Raw genomic sequence first — 17,317 nt, 5'->3', positions numbered from 1 at the left:
GTGTTTCGGCGGACAGTCCGCTCGTGTGTGGGCTTCAGCGGACAGTTTCAGCGGACAGTCTGACGAACAAAGTTTTTCGGAAATTCCGAAAAACTGTCCGCTGAAACTTGGTTTGAGCGGACAGTCCGCCCGTGTGTAGGCTTGTTCGTCAAACTAAGTCTCGCGCATGCTCAGAAAGAATTTACACGCCGAAGGTTGCATTGCAGTGTATAGGATGTCGTTTTCTAGTCCCGTCGTACGTGCCGTTCACGTCATCGCGCACGGTTTCAGCGGACTGTTCGTTCGTCGTGTGTGGGCAAGTCCGTCCATGCTAATTTTGAGCGGACTGTCCGCTGAAACTGTTTGACGAACAAAGTTGAGCGAACAGTCCCCGCGTGTGTACGCGGCCTAAGTGTGTTAGTTCGAACACTAATACACGGCCCAACAAGAATTCTCTTGCCTTTGTGGCTGTGTGTGTTGTAGAGATGAGCTTGGGCGTGTTATTTGGGTATACCGTATTTATTTACGAATAAGAGGGAAGTTTCAGAAAAAAACATTAAAATTTTAAATAAAAAACTGTGAAGCAAAATAAGGGTCAGTGCCCATCTGCGTGCCCACCATTGCTGGGAATGCAGCCTCCACCATTGCCAGGAATGCAGCCACCATTAGCCAGGAATGCAGCCAACATTAGCCAGGAATGCAGCCACCATTAGCCAGGATTTCACTCACTATTGCCAGGAATGCAGCCACCATTAGCCAGGATTTCACTCACTATTAGCCAGGAATGCAGCCACCATTAGCCAGAATTTTACTCACTATAAGCCAGGAATGCAGCCACCATTAGCCAGGAATGCAGCCGCCATTAGCCAGGAATGCAGCCGCCATTAGCCAGGAATGCAGCCGCCATTAGCCAGGAATGCAGCCACCATTAGCCAGGAATGCAGCCACCATTAGCCAGGAATGCAGCCACCATTAGCCAGGATTTCACTCACTGTTGCCAGGAATGCAGCCACCATTAGCCAGGATTTCACTCACTATTAGCCAGGAATGCAGCCGCCATTAGCCAGGAATGCAGCCACCATTAGCCAGGAATGCAGCTACCATTAGCCAGGAATGCAGGCACCATTAGCCAGGATTTCACTCACTATTGCCAGGATTTCACTCACTATTGCCAGGAATGCAGCCATCTTTATCCAGGATTTCACTCACTATTAGCCAGGAATGCAGCCGCCATTAGCCAGGAATGCAGCCGCCATTAGCCAGGAATGCAGCCACCATTAGCCAGGAATGCAGCCACCATTAGCCAGGAATACAGCCACCATTAGCCAGGAATACAGCCACCATTAGCCAGGAATGCAGCCACCATTAGCCAGGAATGCACCCACCATTAGCCAGGATTTCACCCACCATTAGCCAGGATTTCACCCACCATTAGCCAGGAATGCAGCCACCATTAGCCAGGATTTCACTCACTATTAGCCAGGAATGCACCCACCATTAGCCAGGAATGTACTTACCATTGCCATCAGTGCAGCCTTGGAGAGGACATGGAGGGGGCTGGATGAGCGCCAAAGAACAGGAGAATCTCCTGTTTACACAGCCGCCTCTTTAAGAGAAAGTCCCGCCTCCTTTGATGGACAGAACAGTCGTCCAATGGCGGAGATGGGACTTCCTATTACAGAGGCTGCCGTGTAAACAGGAAATACTCCTGTGTGCACTGCGCTCGTACAGCCTCCTATCTCCAATGCAGCCAGACTATATATCTTTTGTGGCCCTGGCGCTGGGAGATCGTCGGGGGCCACAAAAGATATATATGTTTAGATTACCAGGTGGGCCATTCAAAACCGGACTGCGGGCCGCGATTGGCCCGCGGGCCGGACTTTGGACATGCCTGTCTTAAACGAATTGTCTGTCCATAACCAATTCCAGAGGGGATAGCCCCGGAGTATTCAGCCATGGGTCCCACAGTATATAACATTTTTCAGGGTGACCCCTGTGTTGGTAAATGTACTTTTCCAGGTGTAATGTGGTACCCATCTGAGCTATCCATTCCCGCAGCTTAGGAGGATCACTTGCCTTCCAGTGATCAAGGATACGTTTACGGGCTTGGAAAAGCAATCTACTAATGACCTTCTTTGGATTATCTTTAATTGGGAGATCATCCAGGATACCTAAGATAAATACTTTAGTGTCTTGTGGGATCTTAACCATGAATACATCATTTATAGTTTTAATGACCCCCATCCAGTAGCGATGCAGTTTGGGGCACCGCTTTGTGCAGCCTAGCTGGGGTGTGAGGTGTACCCTCATTACTATAAACAGTTGTGACAGTCGTGCTGTGTTCAGTGAGCACACTTGTATTGCCTGCAAGGCCTCTGCCCACTGATCCTCCTCAAAAACTCCCAGGTCTCTCACCCAGGACGAAGTCACCGTTGCAAGGAAGGCAGGCAGAAATGCAGTAACATACCATACAATCTAGATATGAAGCCCCTATAGCTGGAAACTTCTGTCATGTAGTGGAAGATCGGGGCAGGGTACAGTACCCATGGAGGGGGGGGGGGGAGATAGGGATAGGGAGAGAATAGAGGGAGTAGAGGGCCCCCCGAATCGACCTCCCAGGGAATGCCCAGCTGCTCAGCCCCACCGAGGCAGGGAAAGCTGTATTTACCAGTTCTGACGAGCTGGGAGACATTCCATCACAGACCCACTCTCCGATCAGTACGGGGTGGCTGCTGGCCCGGCACAATGTGATGCAGACATCAGTAGCCCGGTCATATGTGTGCCCAGGGTTCATTACGCCCACCGGCCACCCCTGGAGCTGGGGGCATGTCCTGGCCGACCCAGGAGCTATGGTCTGCACACGCTTAATGGCCAGGCTGGGAAGACTACAAGGATAAAGGTATCCAGCCTGTCACCCAGCCGGCTGTTGAAAGCAGATCACAGGATCTTAATCTTGCGCAAAAGGCAAACTTCTGCAGAAAAAAATCCACGGACCAATGGGCCCGCAGTGTTCCTAGGTCCTTCTCCTTCATTAGGCTAAGCTGCAAGAGCAGGCTGGGGAGTTGTTAACTAAGGGACCGCCTCTTGGGCGGAACTAGAAAGTTCTAGTTTTGTTATAACATATTAACGTGTTCTACCTAGTCCTCTCCTGAAGATGGCGTAACAACCCGATAGTATAAGAAAGGAGCTGTGAAGTTTGGCTGGATACAGCATAGCATAATTGGCCTGGAGGCGTTGCAGCCTCTCTTTCATATCCCCAAATTTGGCTCTGCGCCTCTGTACATCTGCCGAAAAATCGGGGTAAAAGGATACTCTTACTACATTATACTGTATGTTTTGCCTCTCTCTGGCTAGGCGCAGTATGATCTCCTTGTCCTTAAAGTTAAGGAGTTTGGCCAGCATGGTACAGGGTGGGTGGCCCGGCGGAAGGTGTCTGAGTGGAACCCTGTGTGCTCTTTCAATTGAGTAGAAAGGTGTGAATGCCTCCTTGCCAAATACCTCCAGCAGCCAGTTCTCAACAAACTCAGTGGGGTCTCTGCCTTCGGTCTTTTCTGGTAGTCCCACAATGTGAATATTGCTCCTTATTAAACGGTTCTCAATGTCCTCATTTTTGAGTTCATTGGCTGTAGCATTTCTGGCTGTGATCTGCATTTCTCTGACAAGGGGGGCCATTCTGTCCCCCTCCTCACTGACATGGCCCTCCACTGCTGTAGTGCAATTTTTTGGATGTCATGTCGGATCAGTCCCACCTCCTCTTTTAACCCTCCAAAGTGTTCCTGCGGTGTCTGAATGGAGGCTGTGCACTTCTGTACAGCTTTTAGAATTTCAGCCAGTGTGGGCTGTTTAATGTCTTCCCTGTCTTCCTCCTCTGCTATCTCTGGGGATGGTTGCTCAGAGGCCTGTTGCTGGAGCTGTCTAGATGATTCCCCTGTCTGCTGCATATGGAAGACGTCAGGAGTAGCATCCAGCTCCTCATCCGACTGGGGTCCTGCTATACCATTCAGCTTTTGAGTGTAATACACCATGGTTCCTGTGCTCTGGGCGTTTTGAGCAGAGTCTTACCCTGTTCTTTCTTGTCCCCTCGAGCACGGTGGGTCGGTGCAGCGCCATTTTGGGTATCCTGTGGTAACATCTCTTCCCCCTTCTGCTGTTTACGGGCCAGCATGGCGGTTCTAAGGCTGTCAGCGTATCCAGAGTGTGCCTGCAGTGTCCTGAGGTCCTTAGGTAGGGACCGGTGCCAATATTTATCTTTGGATCGGCCGGGAGAAGGATCTTTTACAGGATTCTTACAGGGAGCTCTGTGAGACACGTCCACTCACATTCTGCTCTCGGCCATGCCCCCCCCTCCACACAACTTTAAGACTGAGGGTAAGACAAGTCTGTGCATAATAGCAGTACTACTTTTTGATCAGTGCAATTGATCCTCTGAAAATTACTAATGCCACGTATATACGGTCGGATTTTCTGAGGGAACATGTTCGATGGGTGCTTTCTGTCGGCTCCATCGGAAATTCCAACACACAAAATTTGAGCTCTGGATCTCAAATTTTGCGACAACCAAATCCGTTGTTGGAAATTCTGATTGTGTGTACACAATTCCGATGCACAAAGTTCTACGCGTGCTTGGAATCAAGCAGAAGAGCCGCACTGGCTATTGAACTTCAATTTTCTCTGCTCGTACGTCACAGCGTTCTTGAGGTTCAAACATTGTGTGACCATATGTATGCAAAACCAGTTGGAGCCAACATCCATTGGAAAAAATCCCATGGATTTTGTTGCCGGAATGTCCGATCATATGTACGCGGCATTACTCTAGCAGAATCAAAACACTCACACAACTGAACCCAATCAAGTCTGTTGGTTCATGTAATGTCAAACTGTACATGTACTTTAATACCTCATATAGTAAAAGTGGCACACAAGTTCCACAGTCTGAACAGATAAATTTACATTTTTATCTGTAAACTGTATTTTATCCCAATCTCCAACATGAATCTTTTACACTGTCTAGTCCATGCTAAAAACTTAAAGTGGTTGTAAACCCTGTTACACCACTTGTACCTACAGGTAAGACTATAATAAGGCTTACCTGTAGGTACTGTAAATATCTCCAAAACCTGCAGGGTTTAAGAGAGATTTACCATATACACTTGTGCCAATGTCATCGGCACATGCACAGTGAAGAAGCGGCTCGCTTGTGCCATTTTTTCAGCAGCATGCCGTGACCGGCAGCTACCATGAGCATGTGCGGGAGTGACGTCATCACAGCTCCGGCCAATCACAGAGCCAGAGCTTGCGAACACGGAAATAACTCCGGGAGACATGTCGAGGGTCACAGCAGTGTCCAGGACCACTGCAACAGATCTATGGTAAGCATTTCACAATGAGCTAGTATAAGATGCATACTAGCTCATTATGCCTTTGTCTTACAGGGTTTGTTTTAATTTTTAATTTTTTGGGGGTTTACAACCACTTTATCATACTCTGTTGTCAAAGATTGTCTGGAAGCTCGTACTTTTCCATGAAGGTTGCAATGTACTGTCTCTTGACAGTAATTTGACTAACAGGGATAAGGTGTTCCTTGTTTAGTTGATGTTTAATCTTGCCTGCAGAGACTGTTTTTGTTTTGTAATGAACTTAGCCTTTTACACTAGTACTCAGATGCTGCGGTCTTAGGCCTTAGGCCTGTTGGGTCTTGTATTAAAGAAAAATTTAAGTTTGTTCATTGTGCATTATATTATTTTACACATTTATATAGCGCTAGATGACTTGGAAAATAAGTGAATAAAGTAAACTAAACAGATTAATTTGTTTCTATGGACTTAAAGGGGCCATGCAAGCTGCTTTGTCAATTTTAAACGTATTTTTTTAAATAAAAAAAATAAATGAAAACATGTTTTTTTTTTTATGAATGATGAAATAAACCAATTGGCATTGTGGACTCATATTTATTTTACTATAAAGCACAAGGATAACCACCCTCAGTGGTGCTTTGATGCTCTTGAAAATAATAGTAGTCCTGATCTTAACATGGGCAAAAGTGCCAAAGGCTGCCATTATTCTCTATAGTTGGGCCTGCTGCAGCACAGCTGGAGACACCTGAACAGTGGAACAATGCCTGGATCTAGGCAGTACCTTTTAGTCGACAAAATCATTTTAGTCGTCCAAAATCTAATGGGTGTAATTAAATTGTAATGCATTAGTTAAAATTCCTCTACAATTTCCAACCTCATTATATACTGCTGGAGTGAAAAATCTCAAACATTATTTAATGTATTGAGGTATGAACATGTACTACAGACCAGTGTCAATTTTGAAGTCAAATTTCAATTTAGTTTTAGTCTTAGTCTTTTGACTAAAATGCCATTTTAGTTTTAGCCGTATTTTAGTCATCTCAGTTGTTTTAGTTTTAGTCTTATTTTAGTAGACTAAAATGTTTTAGTCGATGAAACTAACACTGGATCAAGGCAGGCAGAGTAGTGTAAACATCACTTTTGTACATCAGAGGTATTTGTTTAAAGCGGAGCTCCACCCTAAAGTGGAACTTCTGCTCATCTGAACCCCCCCCCCCCCTCTGGTGCCACAATGGCTCCTTTCAGGGGGGTGCAGATATCTGTATAATACTGCGGGTATTTACGCCACTTCCTGTCCCTTCCCCGCTGTCTGCTGGGAAACACACGGGTCCCAGAGACCGCAGGGACCATCCGTATTGCGCAGCGCGACTCGCGCATGTGCAGTAGGGAACGGGAAGTGAAGCCGCAAGGCCGAGCAACAGATCGGCTTCGGGTGCCGACATCGTGGGCGCACTAGACAGGTGAGTGTCCATATTTTAAAAGTCAGCAGCTGCAGTATATCTGTAGCTGCTGACTTAAAAAAAACAAAAAAAAAACGGCGGAACGCCCACTTTAAGTTGACATTATACAAAGGGCAATTTGGCTTACAGCAATCAAGGATTTAAAAAAAATCATAATTCTTTTAATTTTCATGCCACTTTTAAAGTGACATGATTATCTAATAATTAAAGAGGAAGTAAACTCTCCCACTCTGATGCTTCTTTTCATTTAGTCCATTATAATAAGTAATTATCAAACTATAGCCACTGTAATCCAGCCCAAATCGCATAATACTTACTGTTTAAAGAAACTTTAAAAAACTTGTTTCCAGGGGTAAGGCAGCACCATCTTAAGTATTGTTTTCTGAGTCCACAGTGGAGTGCATTTCCGCCCTTACATTGAGCACTTCCTGTACTGTTAACCAAGCCTCCTTCTGAATCCAATGTTTCTATGGCAATCCTGCTTCCCTGTTCATAGCTGACTTGTTTTATTTCATAGTATTTACTTGTGCCATTGTCTAATGTTTGCCTTTGTCAGTCTTATCAGCTTCAGCTGATAAGACTGCAGTAATGGCCAGGTTTACACTGCATGTGAGGTCACATGGTGTGCAGGAGGAAGCTCTGAATGATTCTGCAGCCTCCTGGGATATCAGTGGTGTGCTGTAGGAAGTCCTGATAACAGATAGACAAGCACATATAGAGTGTGCTGTAAATCACGGGAGATCTGGACATGCTCAGTGACATCATTCTAAAGAACAAAAAGGATTACAACAATACTAAACAAGTAAGGAGATATCTACAAGCAGTGTTCATTAGGGTTTTTTATGCTGATTCGCATGGGACAAAGTTATGAGGGAGAGTTTACAACCACTTTAAGTAAAAGACATGTATCACTATAGTAGTTGGAATGGCACATATATATATATATACATACATATACATATATACATACACATAGCAACATTTTACCTGGTTCACTGCTTAGGAACCTACAGACTCTAGGTGATGGCTAATCATGCATGCACAAGCTTCCTCAAGATCCATTCTGATATAGTATAGTATATTCTGATAATTATAAAAAACTTGCCCTAGGGAGATGAAGTACTCAGATACCAATGTATCACATGGTAGAAAAAAACACCAGGGGGTGTTCTATTTTCTATATGCACAAAGCCTACAAGCAAGCAGAATTATACATTTTGTTTGTTTTCAAATCATCAGGGAAGGGAGAAAACATCACCCACAGAAATTAGATTAAATCTTGATTATTCAGCTGTATGGTGCAGCACACACGGCTAATTATATAGGCTGAGGCTTAAACAGCAAGTATTGCTGCTGCGTGTGAATGAGATGTTTCCTGTGATCAGGCCCAGTCATTAGCTACTTTGTGCTCACCTTTTCCAGCAGCTCACTCCTCATCTCCCCTGTGTAACGAGCTTGTGTTTGAAGATGGACAGTCTTGGTCACTGGTGTACGTTCCTTGCTGATTGTAGGTGTGCGCCCCGGAGCAAGAAACTGATTAGCCAAGGCTTTTTCAGTGGGAGATGACTGCAGGAAATGAACACAGCTTTATTAGTCATAAGGTCCAAACAGTAGTCCATGTCAACATTATTAATGCCTAAATCTTGTTAATTCACCCCTTTGCCAAAGCATTATGCAGGTTTTATTGGCTTGCAAGGATAACTGGATTGGTCTCCACTCCGTGAGATCTGCTTTAATATTTTAAAATCAGTTTTATTCATCAAAGGGAGGACAAAGACACCTTCAATTTAAAGCATATCTAAACCAAAAAGCAAACACTAAAATATATATAGACACTCACCAGACTCCTAACAATTTAACTATGCAACTATGACACTTTATTAGAGACTCCTTGCTAGTACCAGGTTGGACCCCTTTTGCCTTCAGAACTGCCTTCATTCTTTGTGGCATAGATTCAACAAGCGATTTTGGGCCATACTTACATGATAGCATCCCACAGTTGCTACAGATTTATCGGATGCACATCCATGATGCAAATCTCCCATTCCACCATATCCCAAAAGTGCTCTATTGGTTTGAGATCTGGTGACTGTGGAGGTCATTGGAGTACAGTACAGTGAACTCGTTGTCATGTTCAAAAAAACAGTTTGAGATGACTGGAGATTTGTGACATGGTGCATTATCCTGCTGGAAGTAGCCATCAGAAGATGGGCACACTGTAGTCATAAAGAAATGGACATGGTCAGCAACAATACTCAGGTAGGCCATGGTATTTAAACGATACTCAATTGGTACTAAGGGCTTAATATCCCCGGTGCCGTTGCACCACCAACCTGAACTGTTGATACAAGGCAGGATGGATCAATGCGTTCACATCAAATTCTTACCCTATCATTTCAATGTTGCAGCTGAAATCGAGATTCATCAGACCAGGCAATGTTTTTACAATCGTCTATTGTCCAATTTTGGTGAACCTCTGCATTCGTTTCCTGTTCTTAGCTGACAGGAGTGACACTCAGTGTGGTCTTCTGCTGCTGAAGCCTATCTGCTTCAAAGTTCAATGTGTTGTGCATTCAGAGATGGCATTCTGCATACCTTGGCTGAAATAAGCGGTTATTTAAGTTACTGTTTCCTTTCTATTATCTCGAACCAGTCTGCCCATTCTCCTCTGACATCAACAAGGCATTTTTGTACACACAACTGCAGCTCACTGGATATTTTCTCTTTTTCTGACCATTCTTGTAAACCATACAGATGGTTGCGCGTGAAAATCCCAGTAGAGCAGCAGTTTTTGAAATACTGACAAGCCCGCCTGGCACCAGCAACCATGCCGCGTTCAAAGTCACTTAAATCCAATTTCTTCCCCATTCTGATGCTCAGTTTGAAATTCAGCAAGTCGTTTTCATCCTGTATAGATTCCTAAATGCATTGAGTTGCTGCCATGTAATTGGCTGATTGGCAGTTTGTGTTACCAAGAAACTGAACAGGTGTACCTAATAATGTGTATGTAGTGTATGTGCATCTTCACTGGTCTCACAATTTAATTTGATTTACGATTATGTCAACACTTCGATTCCGCGATGCATCAAGTATGTCTTCAACAGGGGTATATATATGCCCCTGTTGAAGACATACTCTGTCGAAACGCGTCGGGCTTGCATTTGGCACCCCACATTGCTTTTATTCTGCTTTTTGTGATCACATGTCATAACTTTTGTCCAGTTTTATGACCTTTTAAATAAAACCTAATGGTTATTTTTTCACCTGCACCATTTGGAGCTTTCTTTTTTCTTTTACTATATTTTTGTGAACCCTCTCCTACATTTGGGGTTGGAACCCCAAACGGGCCATACCTGATCCGGACAACCTGAGGAATACTCCGAGAGACGTCCTTCATGGGCTCCCATCGTTTGAAATCTTCCCAGCATCCGGTTTGACCATCTTCAATCCATTATTCGGTTCCATGTTTGGATCCCAAGCCTTTTTGACTCAACTGTGGTAAGACTGATGAGTCCACCTGCTCTGGTAAGAGTACTCTACCTACCTTTTAGATCACTTCAGACAAGTTGATACATATTGGGTGTCTGGTGTGTTCCTGTACCTTTAAGGAGGGGTGGCTCTCCTTCAGTCCACCTGCCCTCATCTAACCATCAGAATGCATGTGCCTCCACTGTGGGGACACCATGTTAGTGTTAGGACCACAGATACCAGGGTGCCTTGACGTGGCTCTGTGGCTCACGCATGCGTTTGCAAATGCGTGCGGACTAAACCCCTGTTTTTAACGCATACTGTTAGACAGGTTAATTTGGTTGTCTGCGAGCTGATGGTAAGTAGGCTTTGGTTTTTTCCCTGGGCATTCCCCAGACTTTGTTGTTACCTGTTGTTTAGCCTTCCAAAGCCACTTACTGCGATAGCCAGCTATAGATGAGGGGGGTGGGCAAGTTCTTGATAACACGGTAGTGTTTGCATTGGTCCAGCAATGCACCAACACCTTTGCTGCCATTGTGCTCTTGCTGGGTGTCTGGTGTGTTCCTGTACCTTTAAGGAGGGGTGGCTCCCCTTCAGTCCACCTGCCCTCATCTAACCATCAGAATGCATGTGCCTCCACTGTGGGGACACCATGTTAGTGTTAGGACCACAGATACCAGGGTGCCTTGACGTGGCTCTGTGGCTCACGCATGCGTTTGCAAATGCGTGCGGACTAAACCCCTGTTTTTAACGCATACTGTTAGACAGGTTAATTTGGTTGTCTGCGAGCTGGTGGTAAGTAGGCTTTGGTTTTTTCCCTGGGCATTCCCCAGACTTTGTTGTTACCTGTTGTTTAGCCTTCCAAAGCCACTTACTGCGATAGCCAGCTATAGATGAGGGGGGTGGGCAAGTTCTTGATAACACGGTAGTGTTTGCATTGGTCCAGCAATGCACCAACACCTTTGCTGCCATTGTGCTCTTGCTGGGTGTCTGGTGTGTTCCTGTACCTTTAAGGAGGGGTGGCTCCCCTTCAGTCCACCTGCCCTCATCTAACCATCAGAATGCATGTGCCTCCACTGTGGGGACACCATGTTAGTGTTAGGACCACAGATACCAGGGTGCCTTGACGTGGCTCTGTGGCTCACGCATGCGTTTGCAAATGCGTGCGGACTAAACCCCTGTTTTTAACGCATACTGTTAGACAGGTTAATTTGGTTGTCTGCGAGCTGGTGGTAAGTAGGCTTTGGTTTTTTCCCTGGGCATTCCCCAGACTTTGTTGTTACCTGTTGTTTAGCCTTCCAAAGCCACTTACTGCGATAGCCAGCTATAGATGAGGGGGGTGGGCAAGTTCTTGATAACACGGTAGTGTTTGCATTGGTCCAGCAATGCACCCACACCTTTGCTGCCATTGTGCTCTTGCTGGGTGTCTGGTGTGTTCCTGTACCTTTAAGGAGGGGTGGCTCCCCTTCAGTCCACCTGCCCTCATCTAACCATCAGAATGCATGTGCCTCCACTGTGGGGACACCATGTTAGTGTTAGGACCACAGATACCAGGGTGCCTTGACGTGGCTCTGTGGCTCACGCATGCGTTTGCAAATGCGTGCGGACTAAACCCCTGTTTTTAACGCATACTGTTAGACAGGTTAATTTGGTTGTCTGCGAGCTGGTGGTAAGTAGGCTTTGGTTTTTTCCCTGGGCATTCCCCAGACTTTGTTGTTACCTGTTGTTTAGCCTTCCAAAGCCACTTACTGCGATAGCCAGCTATAGATGAGGGGGGTGGGCAAGTTCTTGATAACACGGTAGTGTTTGCATTGGTCCAGCAATGCACCAACACCTTTGCTGCCATTGTGCTCTTGCTGGGTGTCTGGTGTGTTCCTGTACCTTTAAGGAGGGGTGGCTCCCCTTCAGTCCACCTGCCCTCATCTAACCATCAGAATGCATGTGCCTCCACTGTGGGGACACCATGTTAGTGTTAGGACCACAGATACCAGGGTGCCTTGACGTGGCTCTGTGGCTCACGCATGCGTTTGCAAATGCGTGCGGACTAAACCCCTGTTTTTAACGCATACTGTTAGACAGGTTAATTTGGTTGTCTGCGAGCTGGTGGTAAGTAGGCTTTGGTTTTTTCCCTGGGCATTCCCCAGACTTTGTTGTTACCTGTTGTTTAGCCTTCCAAAGCCACTTACTGCTATAGCCAGCTATAGATGAGGGGGGTGGGCAAGTTCTTGATAACACGGTAGTGTTTGCATTGGTCCAGCAATGCACCAACACCTTTGCTGCCATTGTGCTCTTGCTGGGTGTCTGGTGTGTTCCTGTACCTTTAAGGAGGGGTGGCTCCCCTTCAGTCCACCTGCCCTCATCTAACCATCAGAATGCATGTGCCTCCACTGTGGGGACACCATGTTAGTGTTAGGACCACAGATACCAGGGTGCCTTGACGTGGCTCTGTGGCTCACGCATGCGTTTGCAAATGCGTGCGGACTAAACCCCTGTTTTTAACGCATACTGTTAGACAGGTTAATTTGGTTGTCTGCGAGCTGGTGGTAAGTAGGCTTTGGTTTTTTCCCTGGGCATTCCCCAGACTTTGTTGTTACAAGTTGATACATCTGGTTGCACTTGATCAGTGAAACTCCTATTTCTTTTTGAGGAAGATTTACCACAATATTTACGCACTAGTTTCTTCAAGCGGACTTTGTCTACCGTGTTTTACTTGTTCCCAGTATTCACGATTTTTTGTATATTAATGTTTTGCTTTTTCACTATCTTTTTATATAGATTTGTTATCCATTTCAGCGCTACACTATTTGTTGTTTTATATTCACACTCGATGCAGTGGGATGTGTTTTGTTTTTCAATGTATTCCCACTGAATAGACAGCAAAAAATAAATGTTAGCTAGTGAGCGTAGTAGCAGCAGGCTGCACTTTTTCACTACACAAACTTGCATAAAACTAAAACCAATGTATGCACAACACAACACATGTAAATGCAACTCTGGGAACTAAAAAAAAAAAAAAATTGGCTCCTTTGAGCACCTAGAGTAAAAAGACATTTGTTGAATAAAATAACAGTTGCCAACTTGCATACATCAGAAAATTAAGTGCTTGTCCATAGTAACACAGACGTCGGGAGATGGAACGCCAGGCCTTCCGCTGCCATCTTACTGAAGTTGAGCTGCGGCTAGATGATGCCTCTGTGGGATCCCAGAGGCCACCATAGGCCCAGACCTACGTGCCACAGTAGTGGCTATCCTGAACCAGGTACTGGGCAAGCCTACCAACACCGAACTGGAGCTGGACAGAGTCGAAGGTGTCTCCCTCCTCCACACAAGGCCCTACTCCCTTGGACCCCCTCCCCCCCCCCGGGACGTCCTCTGTAGTGGCCACTTTTTCAATCTTAAAGAAGAGTTCCTGCATCAGGCCCAGATATATCCAGATGTTTTCAGGCAGACACAGGCCATGCAGGGACTAATACGACCTCTTCTTGAAGCAATTGGGATCTGACTTCTATCTTCGCTCACCTGACCAACTCCCAGAGTTGTTCAGATTCCTAAACAAGCCTGCTATCAGCGTCCCCAATTGGCATGATTATCTGCTCACCCACAAGGCGCTTGGCCCACCGTTACCAAGACCACAACAGATAAGGTAAACCCAATCTCCTGCTTCAAGTCATCCAAGATCTCATCCAACCTCCTCCGAGGACTGACCTCCCCAGTTGTCTAAGTAGCTGGTAAGTCTTTGCAAAACATGCCTTGTTGCCCCCCCCCCCCCCCCCCCGAGAGTCCCAGCAGCCTTCCTATTTCAGACCCAATGAACTGGGTGTCCAGCCTTGACCCTCTGGGCTTTGCTGACATGTTTGATGTTTCTTTCTCTATCAGAACAAATCTGCAACTGCTCCCTGGATACTATGATTTCTGACTACTGGCTCTGTATTGCTTCCATCGGCCTGGGTGGCTGGTATCACATCCTAAAACATGACTTGGTGGATTCCTTCAGAGGGACTCTGCGATTACTTTACTTCATTCCAAACTAACCCGATACTATTCTCTTTGCCAAGTATACTGCCACCTCTCCGCTGAGCCCAAAATCCCCCAATTTCACTCCGGGCCCCCTGAGTCTTGGTCTAGAGCCTTCAGGAATATCCCTCCTCTGCTCCTAGCTCAGTCTAGCCAATTGAATTTGTTGTATTTGTTGGGCTTGGTTTTTGTCTGTGCTGCTCTCCCCCATCCATTACCGTTTTAGGTGATGGGGAGGAGATAACTGTTGTTCGGGTCTGTGGGATCTGCAAACAGGCGCCACACCCCGATACCTCTGCTCCCGTGTCAGATTTGACCGTTAGTCTGTCAACCCCACGTGGCGCTGACTAATAGGGACCCGACCTTTGAACACTCCATTTCTAACCATCTCCTGGCAGGTTGCAAGGGTTGTTCCTCATTTGTTGCTGGGGTGGTGGGGCCCATCTGGCAGGGATGTGAATTTCAATTGTTTATGGTACTACTGTTGGATACCTGTTTTACTCTTTAACCCCAAATGTGGTACGTGCATTTTGTCACTCTGACCCTCTGTCTTGGTGCCTTGTGGAGTGGAGTAAAGGCTCTACACTCCCTCCGCCTGGAGTCTCATCATCATGCGTGCTCCCCCCCCCCCCGATCCACCACCACACTATGGTCTCAGTTAAAGTGGAAGTAAAGCCTTCTATCATTTTCAGTCAAGGAAGCTGCCATCTTGGCCTCTAATATTTCTTCAACTGAAAAAATGCTGTACATGTGATCAGTTATGACACCAGCCATTGGATGGTTTGAAAGTTTGGCTGAGAGCACAACCAATGTGAAAGTTAGCATTTCTGGCATGCCAGGAATGTAAGTGTTTTTTGAAACTGGGTTTACTCCCGCTTTAATGGTTCTTTCTCAACTTGTTCCTCGTGTTTGATTTACACAGCTACTATTTGTACTCTAATTCTGCTGGCTTTATTAATAGTTATAATGTGGCTCTCGATGTTCTCACTACGTGCATTTCCTAATATTTAGTTCTCTTTACAGATTAGTGGCTCGATTCGGGTGACTCCTAGCGCTTCATTCACCCCCAAATAGGGTGGACTCCTGGTTGGGCACTTGGGTACTTAGCCAGAGTCCTTGGCTTACCTACACTATTCATAGATTTCTCCCTCCATCTCCCTTTCCCGCTTTACCCCCCCCCCCCCTTTTCTTTTTCTCTTCCTTTTATTTCTTTCTCTGTTTTTGTTCTTTACCTCCCGCCTCGGGGAGATCCGTTGATTGGGTTTATCTCACATACTTTCCTGGGTCCGCCTATTGGCAAGTGGACAGGATGGGTCTCCTTAAAATCACCTCCCTCAATGTGCGGGGTCTCAAATCGCCTGAGAAACCCTCCCAGCTGTTGACTGGTTTGAGAAAAAATAAAACCCAAGTTGCTTTCCTTCAGGGAACGCATTTTCGTGGTGACCATATCCCTAAATTGGCTGATGGGGCCTATCCAACAGCATATCACAGTGTGTCTCCCATCTCCAAGTCTAAAGTAGTAAGCATCCTGCTCACCAAATTGGTCCCCTGGACTTTTGAGGCACGGTCGTTTTCTCCACCTGAGGGGGAGGGTGTTTGACATGCCAGTCACCTTTGCGAATGTGCATTTTGCGAACGTGGACCATCCCCAGTTTCTGCGGATGCTTCTCCCAGAGCTCCTGGAGATCACGGAGGGTCTCCTCATCTTTTGGGGGAGACCTCTATTTCGCTATGGATCCACTACTGGATGTCCTGCGGGGCTTCTCTCTTCTCTCCTATTTTCTTCAGCGGATGAAGGCAGACCTGCAAACTCTGCATTTGGTAGACCCCTGGCGGTTGCTACATCCACAGTACTGTGACTATTCTTTTTTTCTCCGGTTCATCACACCTACTCACGGCTTGACTATATCTTGATAACGAAGAGTGAAGACTTATCCAGAGTAGTGTCAAGCTTGATTGATGTTATCTCTCTCTGATCATGCCCCAATGCACACGAGACTACAACTGGGACCAGTGACTCGGACCCCACCATCCTGGAGACTAAATTAATCTCTGCTCCAATCAGAATAGATCCGTACCGAGTTCCTGACCACCTTACGGGAGTATTTTTGCCTCAACGAAGCCTCGGTTATCAATCCATTGGTGGTGTGGGAGGCTCATAAAACATCTGGGGTGCATTGATCAGAACAGGAATTTGCCTTAAAAGAGAGGTCTCGCTGTATGGAAGAACTTTTTACCCAGATGCGTAATTTGAAATGCTCCCATAAGGCCACTCTTGCCCAGTCCACCTATCAAGATCTCTTTAGAGTTTGTGAGGAACTCCGTTTACATATATTCCACAAAATGTAATATGCTACATTCATTTTGCCATAAATTTTCACAAGCTTCTCTATGCCTTTAGAGCTCACACACACATTAATGCGTCACCACCACTCTTCTCAGTGGGGATGGTATTCTTGTCACTGTTGACCCCTCCCCAAACATAGTGCTTATGGTTGTAACCATATAGCTCTATTTTGATCTCGTCACTTCACTCTAGATTACAGTGTGACAGAATCTGTGAGGTGTCAAAGTGCTGTGGGGCATATTGTAACCGGGTATTTTGTGACACGGGCGGTAAAGGCTTCTTTCTGGTAACTCGACCATGCAGCTTATTTTTGTTCAAATATTGTCGTATCGTGCTCCTTGAAACAACCACACTGTCTTTAAGAGGAGCCTTCATTTCTCCTGATATTACCTGTGGGTTTTTCTTTGCATTTCAAACAATTCTTCTGGCAGTTGTGGCTGCAATCTTTCTTGGTCTACCTGACCTTGGCTTGGTAGCAAAAGATTCCCAAATTTTCCACTTCTTAATAAGTGATTGAACAGTAGTGACTTGTAGGGATGCACCGATTTTTTTTTTACGAGTACCGATACTTTTTTTTTTTAGTACTCGCCGATTCCAATTACTGATACCTACCGCAACTGTTTTGTTTTCATTTCAGCTGTCAGCAATGTTACAAAGCATAAATAGATTTTTTTTTTTTTTTGCTATTACTGCAG

At 45.8% G+C, this 17,317-nt stretch overlaps 1 protein-coding gene across 1 annotated transcript in view; it reads right to left on the bottom strand.

The window, feature by feature from the left end:
- The window catches only part of USE1 (unconventional SNARE in the ER 1), a 252,794-nt gene that overhangs the window by 51,968 nt on the left and 183,509 nt on the right, over positions 1-17,317 (bottom strand). The window contains exon 4 of the mRNA XM_077475531.1: positions 8,207-8,359. Coding sequence (XP_077331657.1) covers positions 8,207-8,359 — 153 coding nt within the window. The remainder of the gene's footprint in view (positions 1-8,206; positions 8,360-17,317) is intronic.

The sequence above is a fragment of the Lithobates pipiens genome, unplaced genomic scaffold (genome assembly GCF_037356315.1).
Source record: "Lithobates pipiens isolate NorthernLeopardFrog02 unplaced genomic scaffold, aLitPip1_a1.2 Scaffold_13, whole genome shotgun sequence".
Lineage (NCBI taxonomy): Eukaryota > Metazoa > Chordata > Amphibia > Anura > Ranidae > Lithobates > Lithobates pipiens.
This window is presented reverse-complemented; position numbering and strand designations above follow the sequence as displayed.